Source organism: Chrysemys picta, chromosome 7, assembly GCF_011386835.1.
Source record: "Chrysemys picta bellii isolate R12L10 chromosome 7, ASM1138683v2, whole genome shotgun sequence".
NCBI lineage: Eukaryota > Metazoa > Chordata > Testudines > Emydidae > Chrysemys > Chrysemys picta.
Window position 1 is genome coordinate 79,143,835 of NC_088797.1, and position 17,458 is coordinate 79,161,292.

Sequence of the window (17,458 nt, forward strand, 5' to 3'; positions counted from 1 at the left end):
CTACACATGGAGCTCGCAGCTCTCCCTCGGCCTGGTGGGGGGGGCAGGCAAGGGACAGGGAACGGGGGGGTTAGATTGGTCGGGAGTTCTGGGGGGGCTGTCAGGAGAAGGGGGTGTAGAGAGTGGTTGGGGCAGGCAAGGGACAGGGAGCAGGGAGACTTAGATAGGGGGTGGGGTCCTGGGGGCAGTTAGGGTGGGGGGGTCTCAGGAGAGGGCAGTCAGGGGACAGGTAGGGGGTAGGGGGATTCTGAGGGGGCTGGGGCGGGGCTAGGGCGGACCCCGTGTCCTCTTTTTTGATTGTTGAAATATGGTACTCCTACCATAGACTTTAGTAATTATCCAGATTCTAATTCCCTGTGAATGACACTCACTATAAATGGTTATGAAAATTACTTTGGAGCCGTTGTTCCCACAAGAGCTGTGCACAGAGGGCCTCCGCACAAAAGAGGATGGTCAGTCTCCTCAGCAATATTGTCCCACACACCCATGTGGAAGCACCCTCTGTTGCTCCAGGGATCTGTGGGTGGCATGTGGAGAACAAGGAAGAAGTAGGGAATCCACAGAAATGTTAATTCAATATGAGTCACCCATCCCCCGTCCAGCCCATGAAACCTCTCTCAACAGGCTGTTCTAGGGGGAGTCCAGAGCAGGGCCTAGCCACAGTCTCTCAAAGTGCTGTTCTGTAGCACGAAGTGGGCCCACAGTAGGGAGCAGCATACAAAGCTGGTGCAGTTTGCCAGGGCTTCTGACAGATCCCCAAGATCTATGGGAGTTGAGGCCAAACCTCCTACATTTTCCACATTGGGGAGGGGAGAATTCACCCACTACACGGGAGGAACTGTGTGATGGGAACCTTTCCTCTCCTCCCCACGACTGCACATGTGCTATATGTCTGCTGAAGAGGGTGACTCCCCACTCAGTAAAGTATATGCTGAAAACACAGAGTTGTGTTTTGTGTGAAGCTTTTTAAAAGCATAGTGAAACGTGGAATTTAGACCTGTATCATCAACCACTAAGGGAGCCATCCTGGTCCTGCTGAAGTCCAGTAGAGTTTAGTCCTTAATTTCAATGGGAGCAGATTTTGATTTATTTACAGACGATTCCAAGTTATCTCAGTTGGCCACCCAGACACTAAGGCACCCAAAAATCATTTGTCACTTTAGAAAACCTTGGTCTTAAAACTCTGCACAATTTGATCACTTAATAAAATTCCTATTAATTTTTTTTTCTAGAATAGCCACTATTTGACATTCAGGCACCTAATGAAACTGCAAGCTGCCCCATCACTAGTTTAACATGTAACACAAGTTAATTCTTCCAACAACTATTATGTCTGTCTGCCAATGAGTGTGCCTGTGACACTGGATGATTAATAGTAAAGAGGGTGTGATCAACAATATTGAGTCCTGCACGCGGGGACCAATATCAAGAAGGATACTGCACATATCACCATGTGGACCTATATTATTCACTATTTTCATTAGCAATCTAGAAGAAGGTTTAAATTCAACCAGGATCAAATTTGCTGACAATTTTTAAAACCAGAGGGGGAGCAAATGAGAAGAAAAAGCCCAAACTGCAATGTCTTAGAACAGTAGGCTGCATGCAACAGCATGAGATTCAATGCTGATAAAACAAATGCATAGTTCTGCAGCTAGAGAGAAGAATAAATAAAAAGCACAGCTACAAGCAGGGGACAGATAACTAGAAAAGTTTGAGAAAATAAAAAACACGGCCAACATTGTTCAGTATACTTAGGGAGCTTACATATGAAACTAGGGAAGAAGATTGCTCTCTGCAATCCTGAGGCAATGCATTGAAACTTTACATGCAGTTCGCCTCACCACAATTCAAGTTCTGATGCCCCTATTTTTGCACAATTTTTGTTGTCGTTATGTTGCCTCTGGCACGCCTCTGCATAGCAAAATGAGAGACAGTGCAAAGCTGGGCAACAAGTAGGAGGCAATGATTGGAATTCAAACAGAATGAAGAGAAACGAAGGATCCTGTTCCTGTGAGATGCTGACTTCACTGGGAGTTAAGGAGACTCAGAATTGTACAGGAAAAGGCTCTAAAAGAGTAACCTTTACATAACCCAGAAAAGTAAAGGTGAGAGAGAGTCGCCATCTCTGAAAAACTTTAAACTAAGCATATACATGAAGGCAGAAATTTAATTTATAGTCTCAGAAGAGAATGAACAATGGTCCAAGTCTAAGGAGGGGAAAGTTTAGGCTTTTGTCAGGGAAAGTTTCTTAAGAGCAACAGAAATTGAGAAGTGGCATAAACTAAAGAGCTCTAGATATTCCAGAGCAGGGTTGACTTAGAATAGTCCTATAAAATGCAGGGTGGGGCCATGATTTGACTATAGTGTTTTGCCCATCCTATTTTCCACTATTCTCCTTTGCCGTTCTGGTCATATAGCAAACTAGCCTTGCACTTAGTAGTCAGCCAGATTGCTCAGTTATTCCCATTTTATAATTACTAGTAATACAATATCACTAAAATCAAATTGATTAAAACATGACGGGCCAGATTCTGATACATTTGCTCAAGTTGGGCAGTACCTTACTTCTGGAGTAGTCTATTGGTTTCAGTGGGACTCATTTGGTTTCAATTGGGCCATTTGTGGAGTAAAATACTATTCTGAATGAATAAGAGAATCAGAAATTGGCCCTTAATGTTTGGCCTCAATCAGTTTTGTCTAAAATAACTATGGTTTGCAGCATAGAACATGATCTCATTAGATCAATTCTATGTTTCATCCAATTAAAACAACAAGCAAATTGTCTTCTTGTCTTCCTGTTTCTCAGTTGCTGGTGGTGTTACTTAGACTTGCCAGAAGTGGCTGCATTCTGGTGATAGATGAAGTGATTCCAATAATATAATTTTATAATTCTGCAAAGCACTCTGAGACTTGAGAAAGACCCTGGAGTGTTACACTCAGTAAGAGAGACGAGAAAGAAAAACAAGAAATTGTGTAATGACAGACAAATATCCTAAATGGATTCACAAATATAAAATGAGCATCTTTGCAGTTAGGAGAAAAAGATGGGGTGTACTGTATTCAAAGCACATGTAGTGCAGGTCTAACTGTTATGCAGTAGGAGCAAAATGATTAGCTCACTGTCCTTTGAGATGTGCCTCCCGGAGCACAAGTCATGATATTTGAATTTGGGTTCAAACTTTCCCAGTTCACAGTTTAAAATCCAGTTTTCTAGTTCAAGCCCAATTTTAATTATACTATTGATTTTAGCCTACAATGCCACATACTAGAGGCCATGTGACCTAGTCATGGGGAACTACAAATAATACAAAAGAGTAACTTGTTTTTTGCTCAGTGGTTTAATAAGTGCAGGAGACAGCAAGAAAACAGCTTATTGTAGACATGTTTGAATTGCTGAGCTAGTAAGTCACTTATTTTTTGATATATCTGGCTCTGCTCAAATATTTTACAGCTCTGGATAAAGAAGTCTACTTGCAAAAAGACAATCTAAAAAAAGAATTCCTTGAGTCAGATTCCACTCTCAGTTACCCACATAAAGCCCCTTTAAAATCAATGGGGCTATTCAAATATAACGGGGAGCAGAATTTGGCCCCTTATCTTTAAAGAGGAACTGATCACAGAACTAAAATTGAATAGCAGCTTAGGTACAAGTACTCATGACTTGATCACATTTATAACATGCAAGCAGAACAACAACTTGGGTTTAGAGGGGAAGTGAAGGTATCTATAAAAATAAAAAATAATATATAACAAATGGAAGAAAGGGGAAATTCATAGGAATTAATATAAATCAGAAGTTTGGAATTGTAGAAAATTGATAAGGAAAGCAAAGGGTCACAAGGAGAAATCTATGGCCAGCAGAGTTAAGGGTAATTAGAAATCTTTTTAAAAAAATATATTAGGAACAAAATGAGTCCTGAGAATGATATTGATCCATTACTCAATGGAAATGGTAAAATTATCAATAATAATGCAGAAAAGTCACATGTGTTCAATAAATATTTCTGTTCTTTATTTGGAAGGAAAAATAGATGATATAGTCTCATCATATGGGGATAACACTCTTTCCATTCCACTAGTATTTCTGGAAGATGTTAAATAGAAACTACTGAAGTGGGACATTTTTAAATAAGCAGGTCCAGATACCAAGAGTTTTTAAAGAGCTGGCTGAGAAACTCGCTGGACCATTAATGTTGATTTTCAATAAGTCCCGGAGCACTGGAGAAGTTCCAGAGACTGGAAGAAAGCTAATGTGCCAAGTTTTAAAAAGGGTAAACAGGATGACCCTGGTAATTATCATCCTGTCAGCCTGACATCGATCCTAGGCAAGATAATGAAATGGCTGACACAGGACTTGATAAATAAAGAATTTAAGGAGTGTAATGCAATTGATGCAAAGCAACATGGCTTTATGGAGACTAGATCCTGTCAAATTATCTTGATATCTTTTTTTGATGAGATTGCAAGTTTGGCTGATAAAAGTAATAGTGTTGATGTAATATACACCGGACCCTTGCTAGAATGCGTGTCTATATAGCACGAATTCGCATATAATGAGGTCGTGGCCAAGGATCCCAAATTTAATTACTTTAATTGCAATTCATTTTAACGCAGTACCACGCATGGATCCTAAATCCCGCGTTCTAGCGAGGGTCCGGTGTATTTAGAGATCTGTAAGGCGTTTGACTTGATACACACTACATTTTGATTAAAAAACTAGAATATAAAATTAACATCACACACATTAAAAGGGGTAAAATCTGGCTAACTATTAGGACTCAAAAAGTAACTATAAACAGGGAATAGTCATCGAGCAGGTGTGTTTCCAGTGGAGTCCCACAGGGATCAGTTCTTGGCTCTATATTATTTAACATTTTTATCAATGACCTGGAAAAAAATAAAATCATCACTGATAAAGTTTCAGATGAACCAAAAATTGGGGGAGTGGTAAATACTGAAGAGGACAGGTCACTGATTCAGAGCGATCTGGATGGCTTGGTAAACCTGGTGCAAACAAACAATATACCTTTTTAATACAACTAAATGTAAATGTATACAACTAGAAACAAAGAATGTAGGCCTTTCTTACAGAACAGGCTTCTCTATCCTGGAAAGCAATGACCCTGAAAAAGATTTGGGGGTCATGGTGGATAATCAGCTGAATGTGAACTCCCAGTATGAGTGGGATGCATTCTAGGGATGCATAAACAAGGAAATCTCAAATAGGAGTAGAGAGGTTATTTTACCTCTGTATTGGCACTGTTGCAATTGCTGCAGGAATACTGTGTCCAGTTCTGGTGCCCACTATTCAAGAAGAAGGTTGATAAATTGGAGAGAGTTCAGAGAAGAGCCGAGAGAATGATTAAAGGATTAGAAAACCTGCCTTATAGTGATAGATTCAAAGAGCTCAATCTATTTAGCTTAACAAAGAGAAGGTTAAAGAGGTGACTTAATACAGTCTAGACAGGGAACAAACATTTAATAATGGGCTCGTCAATCTAGCAGACAAAAGGTATAACATTGTTGGAAGCTGAAGCTTGACAAATTCAGACAGGAAATAAGGCGTATATTTTTGACAATGAGGATATTTAACACTAGAACAATTTACCAAGGATTGTGGTGAAATCTCCATCACTGACAATTTTAAAATCAATATTGGATGTTCTTCTAAACAGTATGTTCTTGGAATTATTTTGGGGAAGTTCCATGACCTGTGTTATACCAGAGGTCATACAGATTCTGGCCTTGGACTCTATGAAAATTAGAAATAGTGGCCTTTGGTGTGTACACTTTACCTGATGGTAAATGTGGTATTATTATATAACTGTATATATCTTGTATGTGCCACCTACAGATAAGTGGTGGCATCATTATATACTTTACTGTATATACTTTATCACGGGCTGATAAGTGTGGCATTTCTTCTGGGTTTTAACAACAGAGTAAGATTCATCAAGTGTCCAAATTGGAGTGAATTTTAAAATGGAGAAGACATTTTTTAAAAAGTTGCACAAAATTCTTTAGCTTTGCAATGGTCCTTTTATTTAACTCATAGGGGTCCCACAGGATGCAGAGCCCATAGACTATAAATACTAACTGCACACCGCAGTATCTCACCAAAACCCATGGTTTTCAATGACACTGCCTCAGGGTGTGACACAGAACAGACACTGGAACCTCTTCAGGCTTGTCTTCACAGCACAGCAAAGCATATTAGTGGGGTCTCATTTGAAGAGCATTCTAACGTGCTGCACTCTAACTGCTCTGAATAGAACCTGCTAGCATGAACTAAAAGGTGCTTTGTTCACACCAACAGGGTCAACATGCGACAGTTAGAGCACAGCATGTTAGAACTCTATAAATCACCCCCCTGAAGTGGTCTTTACCACACCTTGTAAACAAGCTCTTAGTAGTCACACAGTCTCTCTGGACTGGAGATATGATTGCTTGTGCTCTATCACCAGCTCTGATAGATTGGAAAACATGCTTTTCATGTACCTGTAATCTGAAACAGCGAAGCTATTACAATTCCTTTCTAATACAGACATTGACGTTCACCTCCAAACACGGTGCACTCAGTGCTACCTGCAAACCCTGCTGAAAAGAATGGGCACTTCAGGCTAGATTCACAAAAGAACTTAGTTGCCTAACTGCCACTTCAGGCATGTAAATCCCAGAATCAGGCCCACTAGGATTCAAAGCTTCCATCAAACCCCGCAGGCATGTAAAACTGCTCAGCAGCACCTACATTTTTGCAGACGACGATCCCTAGGAACCTTTGTTTCTGCCTCTGAGCATGCTCAGTGCAGTTCCATGTCAGGCGGCCAGATGGCTAAGCCCCAGAGTAATTCAAATTCCTCTGCCTAATTTGCCTGAAGGGTTTGATCCAGTAAGTGTGCTCAGACCTCACCTACCAAACCAGGCCCCTATAGGCAAGCTTACACAAAAATGGGGGGAGAGGGAGGGAGGAAGGAGGAGGATAGGGTAGCCACTTGTCCAGGTTTTCCTAGGATCATATTTTTTTTGAGGTAGCTATCCTGGGAAATCTGCAAGGGTGCTCAACACTCTGCCATCTGTACAGTTTTATGGGCTCAGGATCATCCCGGATGTCCCAGTTTTTTGTACTTCAGAGGTAGCAACCCTAGAGAAGAGGGGAAGGACTTCCTCCCTCATAACTAGCCCAGGATCCAGTCCCCCTGCTCCAATGATTTTTTTTAAATTATTTATCCACCGTGGGACTGCTTCAACAGGAGAGACTGAGGGTGCCTTATTTCAGAATATCCCATAGTGCAGTGGTTAGAGCACTCACCAGAAAAGTGGCAGATCCCAGTTCATATCCCTTCTCCCCTCAGGTAGATTGGGGGTCTCCCACATCCCAGGTGAGCACTCTAACCACTGGGCTAAGAGTTATGAGGGAGATGGTACCCCTGGTCATCCTCCTCCTCCTCCTCCTCCCTCCAACTTCTTGAAAAAACAGCATAGGTGCCTAACACCAAGAGAGAGTTTTCAGCTGGGAATTCCCAAGCTGAGGGAGGCACTTCCCTGCAGCCTCAATGTAGGTGCCTATCTCTGTGAGAGGGGTGGGGTTTATCACACAGACTTGGCATCTCCCATTTTCTAGTTTAAGTGGGGAGCAGCCTAGCATGCTGGTTTATGTAAATCCCCTTTGAGGTGCCTCTCTCTCCCATTCATTGCATAGGAAGCCTAGGCACCTAACTCAGGCTTCGTGAATCCCAGTCAGTAATTTTCTAGGCATCTAAAAGTTAGGCATGGCAATGCTGAGCGTCACCACACTACATTTCTTTGTAAATCTAGCCCTGCTTTGTCTTTGTAACTCTTCCTAGAATCCTCACTCCAGAAAAAGTGTACTAGGGTCAGTGATTTTGTTAGTGCAAAAATATGCTGTCGGGGTTATGCTCCTGTGGTGCAAGATCTGTAGGATACCATTGCAACATGGCAGTTCAGAATACACTGAGTAGGGTACTGACAGCTAAAAACAATATTTAATTTCTTCCCCAGCTGTGATTATTCTGCAAGAAACACACATACCTTTATAGTCTCAGGGAGGTTAAGCTGTTGTCTTTTCTCCTTTAATCGCTTCATTACAGTATCCATGGTTTCTTCGACGGATGGATTTGCTTCAGTACTTGCTGCTTCTTGCTTCCTGGTCTCCTTGTATATTCCAGTGCTCTCGTGCTGCACAATTCTTTTGGGTGCTTTAGGGGTACAGTTTTGCTCTTCTGACATTTTGAGTTTAAGCTCTGTTCAAAAAAGCAAGCTACTTGGCAAATGAGTTTTTAATAAATATTTGTCAAAAGGTTTCTTCTGACACTATAAGAAAAACACCCTGGTTCCTTGTGTTAGTTTGTTAACATACCACAATCATTTGGGAAATTAATAATCCTTAACTTGAGTTTTTAATTCCCCTGCCCCTCATCTGAGAGCATTCACTCAAACAGGCAGGAATCAGGTGCAGGATAAACAGCAGAAGTTGCCAGGTGGGATAGAGCTGCCACTACCCCATACCACAACCCATCCAAGCCCCTTACATTGCAGGTGTGACCATGGACAAGGACGTAGGCCAGGCAGCCATTATGCCTGGCTGATCTCCACTGCCAGAATGACGTCCAGCATCAGACAAGGTATCCATTATATTATTGTGACATGATGTTACAACAGGGACCAGCTTGGACCCTGTCCAGCCTAGGATTGAGTCTAAAGGTGGCTTAAAGACACCCATAGTTCCTGCTTGTGCAGACCAGAGGATGTGGGAAGAAGTGAGGGACTGTGGACAGGGCACTGGCCTGAGCCTTCGGAGCTTGGACTCTATTCCTGATTCTGCCACTGGTCTACTGGTTGACCTTAGGCAAGTCACTTCACCTCTTTCTGCCTTAGTTTCCCTGCTTCTAAAATAGCACTAATGCTACTTACTTCCTTTGTAAAAGCACCCAATACTGCAAACACTCACACAAGTATTTAGCTTTACTACTGCGAGTACTCCCACTGAAATCAATTGCACTTCTCATGGTAGTAAAGTTAAGCATGTGCTCAAGTGTTTGCAGGATCAGGGCCTTTAAGGTGTATGAAAATTTATGTGAACTGGGTTTTATCATTTTGAAATATAATCGATTCAAAGTGACAATTTACAAAAAGTTACGCATGTAGTTTGGCCCTTTTACAGCTATTTTGCTTTTCTTTAGTTAAAAAAAAGGGTTATTTTAAAAACATCCTGTGACAATGCAGACTAATCACTTGATATTTGAGAGGGATTTTCAAACGAGTTCATGGAGTTTGGTGCCCATTTCCCACTGGCTTTCAATGGGAGTTGAGTTTCTAGACGCTTTAAGCACTTATCAAAATCCCACTCTACAGTATTGAAGTGTAATACTATGATTCACTTAATGGTGAAAAATGCATCTAAACCAAAAATGATTCTTTTATTACTTTAAAAATAGCTTGTGTTTTATTTTTATTTTAAAAAAATCAATAGTGGCTACATTTTCCCCTTGGATATGCATATCTTGCTCTCCACTCTGGTCAATGGAGCCACATACAGGCTGTCAAGGGAAAAAATTGACCTTTGGTATTAAATCTAATTTCAGGCAAGAAGCTATTTTTATGACCAAATAATAGGTGGTTTAAAATGGAGTTTTGTAATGTAAATTCAACAAACCCCCTTTACAACTACAATGTGAATGGTATCAGTATAACAAACCCATTAACTTGGCAATTATGTACAGTATGCTAATGCTAATGAAGCTGAAACATCAGACAAACATTGAGGCTAATATTTAAAATTGCATCTCTGTTTTCAAGAATGTTGATAGTTACGAATAAGTTCTCTCTTTTTCAGCTCTATTGAATAGGGTTGAACTGACTCTCCCCAAACATGGCAGGGAGAGACTGGCGCTGCACATGCCATTTCATCTTTCTTTTTGTCCTTAGGGAGACTTAGTGAAATAGAAATAGGGGGCAAAGAGGAGAAAACAAATACTAAAATGCTCCTACTGCATTAGCACTGCTTTACAAAGTTTCCAGTATTGTGAAATTGCCCACTGTGCAATAAAATGAAACGATATGCTTTTATATACCTTTGAGCTGTTTACGACCTTTAGCCAAGTCATTCATCCATTTCAGGACTTCAGGATTGGAAGTTTTGTCACCATGTGAAGGCTGCACATAAGAGAACAGAAAAGAACTGATGATGGGACTATTCCTTTTCTTGTATTCTCTATGGACTGATCCTACACAGAGAGTCAATGCACAGTGCATAAGGTTTAGCATGTGCGTGAGTCTTTGCAGATTCAGGCCTATGGTTGTAAAAATCAAACTTGTGCTTGATGTAGCAGGAATTCTGATGATACTCCTGATATACTCATCCAATAAAGAAATAGCTTCTTTAAAATACAAAATATTTCAGAACAAAGATTCCATGTCAATGAGAATCACAGGGAATTATGAGATATATTTATTTTCCTCATACAAAAAAGTATAGGCATCTACCTAATCCTTCTACACCCCCTCCCCCAACAGAGTGGTTGTTGTCAACAATTCTATTCAAGGATCCCCTCCCAGGACCTCATTGTTATTTATTAGGATCTATTCAGGACCTTCTCCCATTTAACAATACGAGAAGGACAGGGTGGTCACAACAGCCTGATATCAGTTTGTGACCTGATACCTTAGGTCAAAAAAGTATGCCCCAGTGGAACCTGGAAGATCTCAAGGAGGCTGCATGGGATTCTATCCAGGTGTGAGGAACTGTGGCAACGTACCTTATAGTGACGGCCTGTATATGAGCCATATCAGGTTACCATGGTCCATGTAGATGGTGATTCTGCCACACATCATATGGCCAGAAATAGTTAAGATCCCAAGTTTCAGAGTAGCAGCCGTGTTAGTCTGTATCCGCAAAAAGAAGAACAGGAGTACTTGTGGCACCTTAGAGACTAACTACAGTCCACAAAAGCTTATGCTCTAATAAATTTGTTAGTCTCTAAGGTGCCACAAGTACTCCTGTTCTTCTTTTTAAGATCCCAAATCACTGCTAAGCATTATATTATATCCACTTGACATGTTTGGCTTGATTATGCTAATAAGCTGTCAAGTTCATTATCTTCTTGTATTGGGGCTTGATACTGCAAAGTGCTGAGCATTCGGTCTCTGGTCCTACAAATCACTTAAGCACTGCTAAACTCTCTGTGTGTGTGGTAGGGTGCCCAGATAGCAAGTATGAAAAATCGGGACAGAGTGTGTGTGTGTGTGTGTGGGGGGGGGGGGGGGGTAATAGGCGCCTAGATAAGAAAAAGTCCCTAATATTGGGACTGTCCCTATAAAATGGGGACATCTGATCACCCTAGGGAATAGTCTCGTTGACCTCAGTGAGATTACCTACATGCTTAAAGTTTAGCATGTGTATGATTTGCAGGTTGGGAATCCAAATGCTCAACACTTTTCCGGTTGGAGCCCTTACTGCAGCCCTTAAGACCAGGGTCCCTAAAATCTTTGAAAAGTAATATTTTATGCATTTCAGCTCAAATTTTTCACCCAATTTAATTGGAAAACCTGTAAAATGTGTTTTAAATCTGTGCAAACACTGCTACCAAGATAATCTTCCTCTTCTTCTACTCCAGCCATGTCTCCTCCTCCTTGAGTCCTTTCCTCTTCCCTCCTGTATGTAATTCAAGCTTTTCTCCACTGTCAAAGCAAAAGACTGCTCCTGACTACAGCCTTTCACTGCCTTCATCTCCTCCCTCTTTTGATTCCTGTCAGCATTTACTGCACAGTAGCAGTTGCACAGAATCAAAACAGAAACTTTTTAAAAAGACCAAACACCCACAACAATTTAAACATATTGTATAGGAGAGAAGGGCTTTGGGAGGGGGCTAAGTGGGGGGGGGGAGAGGTAGAGGGGGGAAACGCTGTGAGCCTTGCTGCCTGCCTAGTTCATTTGGCACACGCCTGTAATAAAAAAAGTCATATAGTGACTTAACTGCTTCCCTTGCTGTATGTGGCAGTGAGACTAGTGATTCATTCACTCCCCTTCCACCTGACCGAGTCTTAAGGTCACACACTCACTGCTCCCCTCTGTATCTAGTAGGGGGGTTTACTGATTCACTCACTGTATCCAGTGGGACTGCTCACATATCTCAGGTCTTTGTGAGGTCACTAAGATGGACACCCCCCTGAAGGACTGCCAAGCCTCTATGAGGTCAGTGATGTGATCACCACCATACCCTTCAGGATTAATTTTGTTGATTAATATAACTGAAATATTATCTGTCTAATTGCCCTGTGCTTTCTTCCTCTACTCTCCTGAAGATCAGAAGAGGATTATTAATTTATCTGTGGTAATATTAAGAGTACTACACTTTACACTTTCTTCTGCTTCTCAGATCAATGGTTTTCCCCAACCCTATTCAAGTATCTACAAAAAAAGGGATGGATGAAAACCTTTACATTTTTATTACTTCCAGGGTTGCCCCTGTGTTTATTTGGGTTTGCCAACTAGTAAGCACAAGTGTTATTCAAATCCCAAAATTGGCCATCTAGCTATACATATATATATTATAAACACACACACATACACAGCAGAAGGATCTTAAAATACCTTTTAAAATGACTGCAGCAATACAGGGCCTAAAAAAATCATAGTTCTGAATAGATATAGATCACAGTTGTTCATGCCCACTACCTTTCATTGACTATCACTTATACCAGCCCAATGACATACAAAATGTGGAAGTAAACCCCACCCAGATCCCCGGCTTCCCCTTTTTAGACAAAACTCCAGGGAAATCACCAATTTGAGTGAGTGGAGTCTGTTGATCCTGTTCCACTCTCTAGAAACTAACCAGAGGTGTAGCCCTCAAAGAGGTTGCTGAATAATGACCAATGATGAAGATGATGAATCCCAAGGTCTGGAAGTGGGGTCAAGGCTGTTGCACAATATTCTGATGATTTAGTTTATTTTACATATCTATCTCTACCTAGCTATAAGAAGCTCAATATGGAAAGAGACAAATACATCTGTTTTTTATGTTCCATGACTGCCACCAAAATCTCACAGATGCAGCAAGGTTCTTCCGCTTCAAAGAGTGCTACTTCCACCATTTGAGCTAAAGGAGAATCTCTATTAGCTGCCAGTAACTTTAGGGCTTATATTCACTTTATTGACCAATCATTAGAGAGCAATATAATCTCAAACAGATAAGGAGGTCTGATTCCAACAAAGTAAGTTTGGAAGTTGCTTATTATTTTTACATACTATAGCAGTAGCTTTCATATACCATAGTAGTAGCAAAGGTGCATCATGTCCTCCAAGGAAACTGCTTTCCCTTTCAGACTCCAGAGGAATGTTCTGATAGATGATGGGATGCTACTGAGACACAAATGGGGAGGATGCCACAACTTGTGTATGGGGAAACTGCACAAGAGGGTGAAACCTTACAGACCTCTACTCACACCACACAATATTCTATACCCTAGAGATTAATGGCTCCTTAGCTTTTGCTTTAGCCAGAGTCAATACTTGGGGCTCTCTCTGCCATATATTGTACATAGCAGAACAAAGTTGCTAAGCAAATAATTTTATCTACAATGCAAGTAAGAAGCTATTTATAAGTATCAGAACATTCCCTTGTCTTAAAGATGTTCAGGATATTTTAAAGTAGTTAAATGTTACGATCACCCATCTTGATTGATGGATATTCCCCAATGAAGGTAACTCAAAACAGAGCTTCACAATTATGGCCTATAATCACTCAGATATCAATTTTTTTCTATTATTTTGCAAGAAGCAATCCTACACCTTTAAGGACAATATCCGTAATACATGTAGCAATCACCCTATCTTATTTCTCAGATTATTTTCTTACCCGATATTTTTTTTCTTGTTCAAACTTTTCTTCAAACTTCCTGATTTTTCTCTTGAGACTTTGAAGATGTTTGGTAAGTTGCATTACTGTCTGCGGTTCTTTGCAGTCCTCACAATTACACCTGGAAGAACTTCTGGGCCTGCAAAAGTAGAAATAAAATCTCTGTTAATGCAACTAACACTTCTGACCTCCTGCCATGAAATCCGAACTATAGCCACATAGAACCATCTCTAGTCTAAATCATATGTAAATTGTGTTAGAACTCCGGATGTTTCTCCTATAGGTAGACACAAGGTTAGGCTTTATGAAGTAAATATGTGAAAGATCTGTTTTTTCTTTGAAGGTGGCATAGTGTTTAGTGGGCAGCCCCCACACCTTTCCTACTTTACTTTGATTATTAAGTGTGGGATTCTGAAAAGGTCTCCACATTGGCCTAACTTTTGAAAATCATTTTGAAAATCCCACCCTAACAGGCCAGATTTTGATACCTTTGTTCACACTTAATAATAGCACCTACTCCATGAGTAGTCCCACTGACTTCAATTACATTATTTGCGGAGTAAGGTATGATGCAATGTGAATAAGGGGAACAGAAAATGGCACTTCTTTTATATGAAGTGCATTTAGGGCCAATTTCAGGAAGATATCTATTTTCTGAATCAGACCAGAGGGCAGCCTATAACGATTTCTGTAGATTAGAATTAATTACTGGCACCAACCGGTAAAAATGTAGTACTGAAAATCAGAGCTGGTCACAATTCCAGTCCACAGGAAATTCTAACATTACAAAATTTATTTTTGTTCCAAATCAAAATGAAAACAATTTAAAAAAAATTTCCTATAGAACAAAAATTCAGAAAAAAAGTTGAGAGTAAATTGAAATATTTAATTTCAATAAAATTAAAATGTTTCATTCCAATTTTGACTTTTTTCTTATTTTATATTGCATTGTAATTTATAATATAATGAAAGAAAAATTCAAAACAAAATTAATTATTTTTTTTATTTTAAACAGAATTTTGTCAAAATAAACGTTCTCATAAACAGTTTGGATTTTGGGAAAATGGCATTTTCTGACAGAAAAATGTTCAGTCAGAAAGTTTTCAATCAGCTCCACTGAAAATGATTCTGACTAATTTCCATTCACCAAAAAAATGGGTTTGCTGGATAAAAAAAAGTTATTTTTTTTAAAGTTTGTTTTATTTCAAGTTAAAATATTTGTAAGTATACTATTTTAACTTCGGACTTTAAAAAGTAGACATTCTTGTTTAAGAGTTAGTCACCATAAGTTGCCAAGAACTTGAAAAACGCACAAAATATTTCATTATTATAGTGCCTTCTATTCTACAGGAAGTTAGCATTGCAATAGAGAGTCTATCCTTACTGGCAATAGACTTAATCATTGTGTAGGATATTTCATGTGTGACTTTTTAGATTTGTGAATAAATAGGCTTGATTATTTGTATTTGCCTAAGCTTTATTTTTAAGATTTAAAGAAAACAGAGTTCCAGCATGAAATTAATTCTCAGAATTTCCAAAAAGGACTTACAAGGACTATTCAGATGTTTTGTGAAACTGCCTTCCATTTCCAATGAATGACTCATGCAGTAATTCCATTGCAGTTGAACTTTTCTGAATCAGACCTTTAATAACCTTTTTTATCCTGTGTTCACTTTTCAGACGATTATGAACTAACCTTTAAAAATGTCATTACTACACTATAATTAACTGAGATTTCAGCTAATGTTGTACTTTGTTCTCATTGGAAAATGTTAGGTCATATTTATGGTATTTCAAATTAATCATGCCAAATTATATTATATTATATTATATTATGAAACATCCCTGTTTAGAGCAAATGACATGACCATATCTGAGAAATGTGAAGAGTCAAATGTTCTAGACTGTACAAACATAATAAAAATTAAAGTTAAAAATATATTTTCTTACATCATGAAAAGTTGAGCACTTGGTGGGGAAGGGGCCGACTCTGTGTCTAAATTAAATCTCTGGCTTTGACTAAAGATTGAGCAGCGTGGTGACAGAAGGGGATTATCTCCATCAGTAATATGATATAGTAGTCTACTGGTCCCTAAGGAGTGATGGTCTTCTGGGCCGTTGTCTGCGTCACTCTGCCAGACTCTATGGGCTGGTACAGGCTCTATAACGACAAGATCAAATCAATATGGGATTGAAGGTCTCTCATAAAACACTCTAATTCGTTAGCTATAGAGGTAAATAAGAATCTACATGAACAAATGTGTTCATGGAAGCAAAGTGTGATGCTTGAAAACTTTGCAATTAATACAATGAATAATGTATGGTATAGCAATGCAGCATACACTGGTAGAACATGGTACCAAATCAGAGCATAACAAAGGAGGATACATAGGTTACAGCAACTGGTATAACACTGTATTCTGAGTTCCACAATGGAATACAGATAGGTGTGTGTGTGTAAAAATAAACCATGAAGTTTTGTTAAAAGAAAGATGAGAAGTTTCTCAGAATAAAAGCATTTTCTCTGTTTTTATAAATCAGTTTTCTCTGAAATGTACTCTTTGCAGAAGAATATGAAGACAGATGTAAAATAAGACTCATTCCCTAATTTAAGGCTCAGTCCTTTGCTCAGGAGAAGGATAGGACACATCTGCAGAAGTAACACATTTAGGACCCTATCATGCAGTATATTGAGTGCTTCTAGCCTGGTGACCCATATCCTGTAGAATTCTGCTCTTAATTCTCAGGGTAAGATGCCACTCTGCAGAAAATTAATTACTAACCCATTCAGACCAATATACATGAACAGAAAATTGAAACTGGTTGTGTAAACAGTAAAATGTAGGTGGTACACTCTGTCTGCTGCCTTGGGGTTCTAGGTATATGGCATTATGCCAGCAATGTCCCCATGCACTAATGGCTGCATAGGCTCCTAAGGAGTGGACAGTGCCTAGTGTATGAGAGAGGGAATGCATAAGGAGCATTTTCAACAGTGAGCTTAATTAACCATTGGAGCAACTTATGCGGTGGATCCTCCATCACTTGAAGTCTTTAAATCAAGACTGGATGAATTTCTAAAAGATATTCTGTAGCTCAAACACAAGATCCAGCTCGATGTAAGAAACACTAAGTGAAATTCTACAGCCTCTGTTAAGCAGGAGGTCAGACTAGATGATCATAATGGTCCATTCAGGTCTTAAATCTGTCTATGAACGTCATCTCCCTCCTTTTGCCCATTGGCCACAAGACTTGCGTAGTTCTAGTCCATAACTTGCCCTGAGTCTGCATTGAAAGGGTGAGACTCCCTGCTCCCTCTTCCTCACCCTCAAGAGGCTTACACAAAATAGGCCGGAATTTTATCCTTAACTGGTATTTTTTCCCATGGGGTGTGCTTTTAAGAGGATTCTGCTTCATGATGGCGAAATCCTGTACCAACATACAAAGCCCTGTTGAAAATATATGTACAAACAAGTTACAAAAGCCAGAATAGAATTCTCAATTCCAAAAGAGAGTGTTTTCTCTCAACTACCTGGGGAGAAATTTCCATCTATATTAATAACTAATGTATTATATTGTAA

At 39.6% G+C, this 17,458-nt stretch overlaps 1 protein-coding gene across 12 annotated transcripts in view; it reads right to left on the minus strand.

Annotated features, from left to right (window-relative positions):
- Positions 1 to 17,458, minus strand: part of FAM13C (family with sequence similarity 13 member C) — a 261,546-nt gene that overhangs the window by 20,690 nt on the left and 223,398 nt on the right. For 10 of the 12 annotated variants that reach the window (XR_010589230.1, XM_008163198.4, XM_008163202.4 and 7 more), the window contains 4 exons: positions 15,831 to 16,041; positions 13,881 to 14,019; positions 10,095 to 10,176; positions 8,053 to 8,264 (listed from right to left, as the gene is read on the minus strand). Coding sequence is in view for 11 of the 12 variants with exons in the window: in XM_008163198.4 (XP_008161420.2) it covers positions 8,053 to 8,264; positions 10,095 to 10,176; positions 13,881 to 14,019; positions 15,831 to 16,041 (644 nt within the window). In the remaining variant the exon portion in view is untranslated. Of the gene's footprint in view, positions 1 to 293; positions 518 to 537; positions 6,598 to 8,052; positions 8,265 to 10,094; positions 10,177 to 13,880; positions 14,020 to 15,830; positions 16,042 to 17,458 lie in introns of those variants that run through there. The other 2 variants (XM_042854734.2, XM_042854735.2) reach the window with 2 other exon arrangements.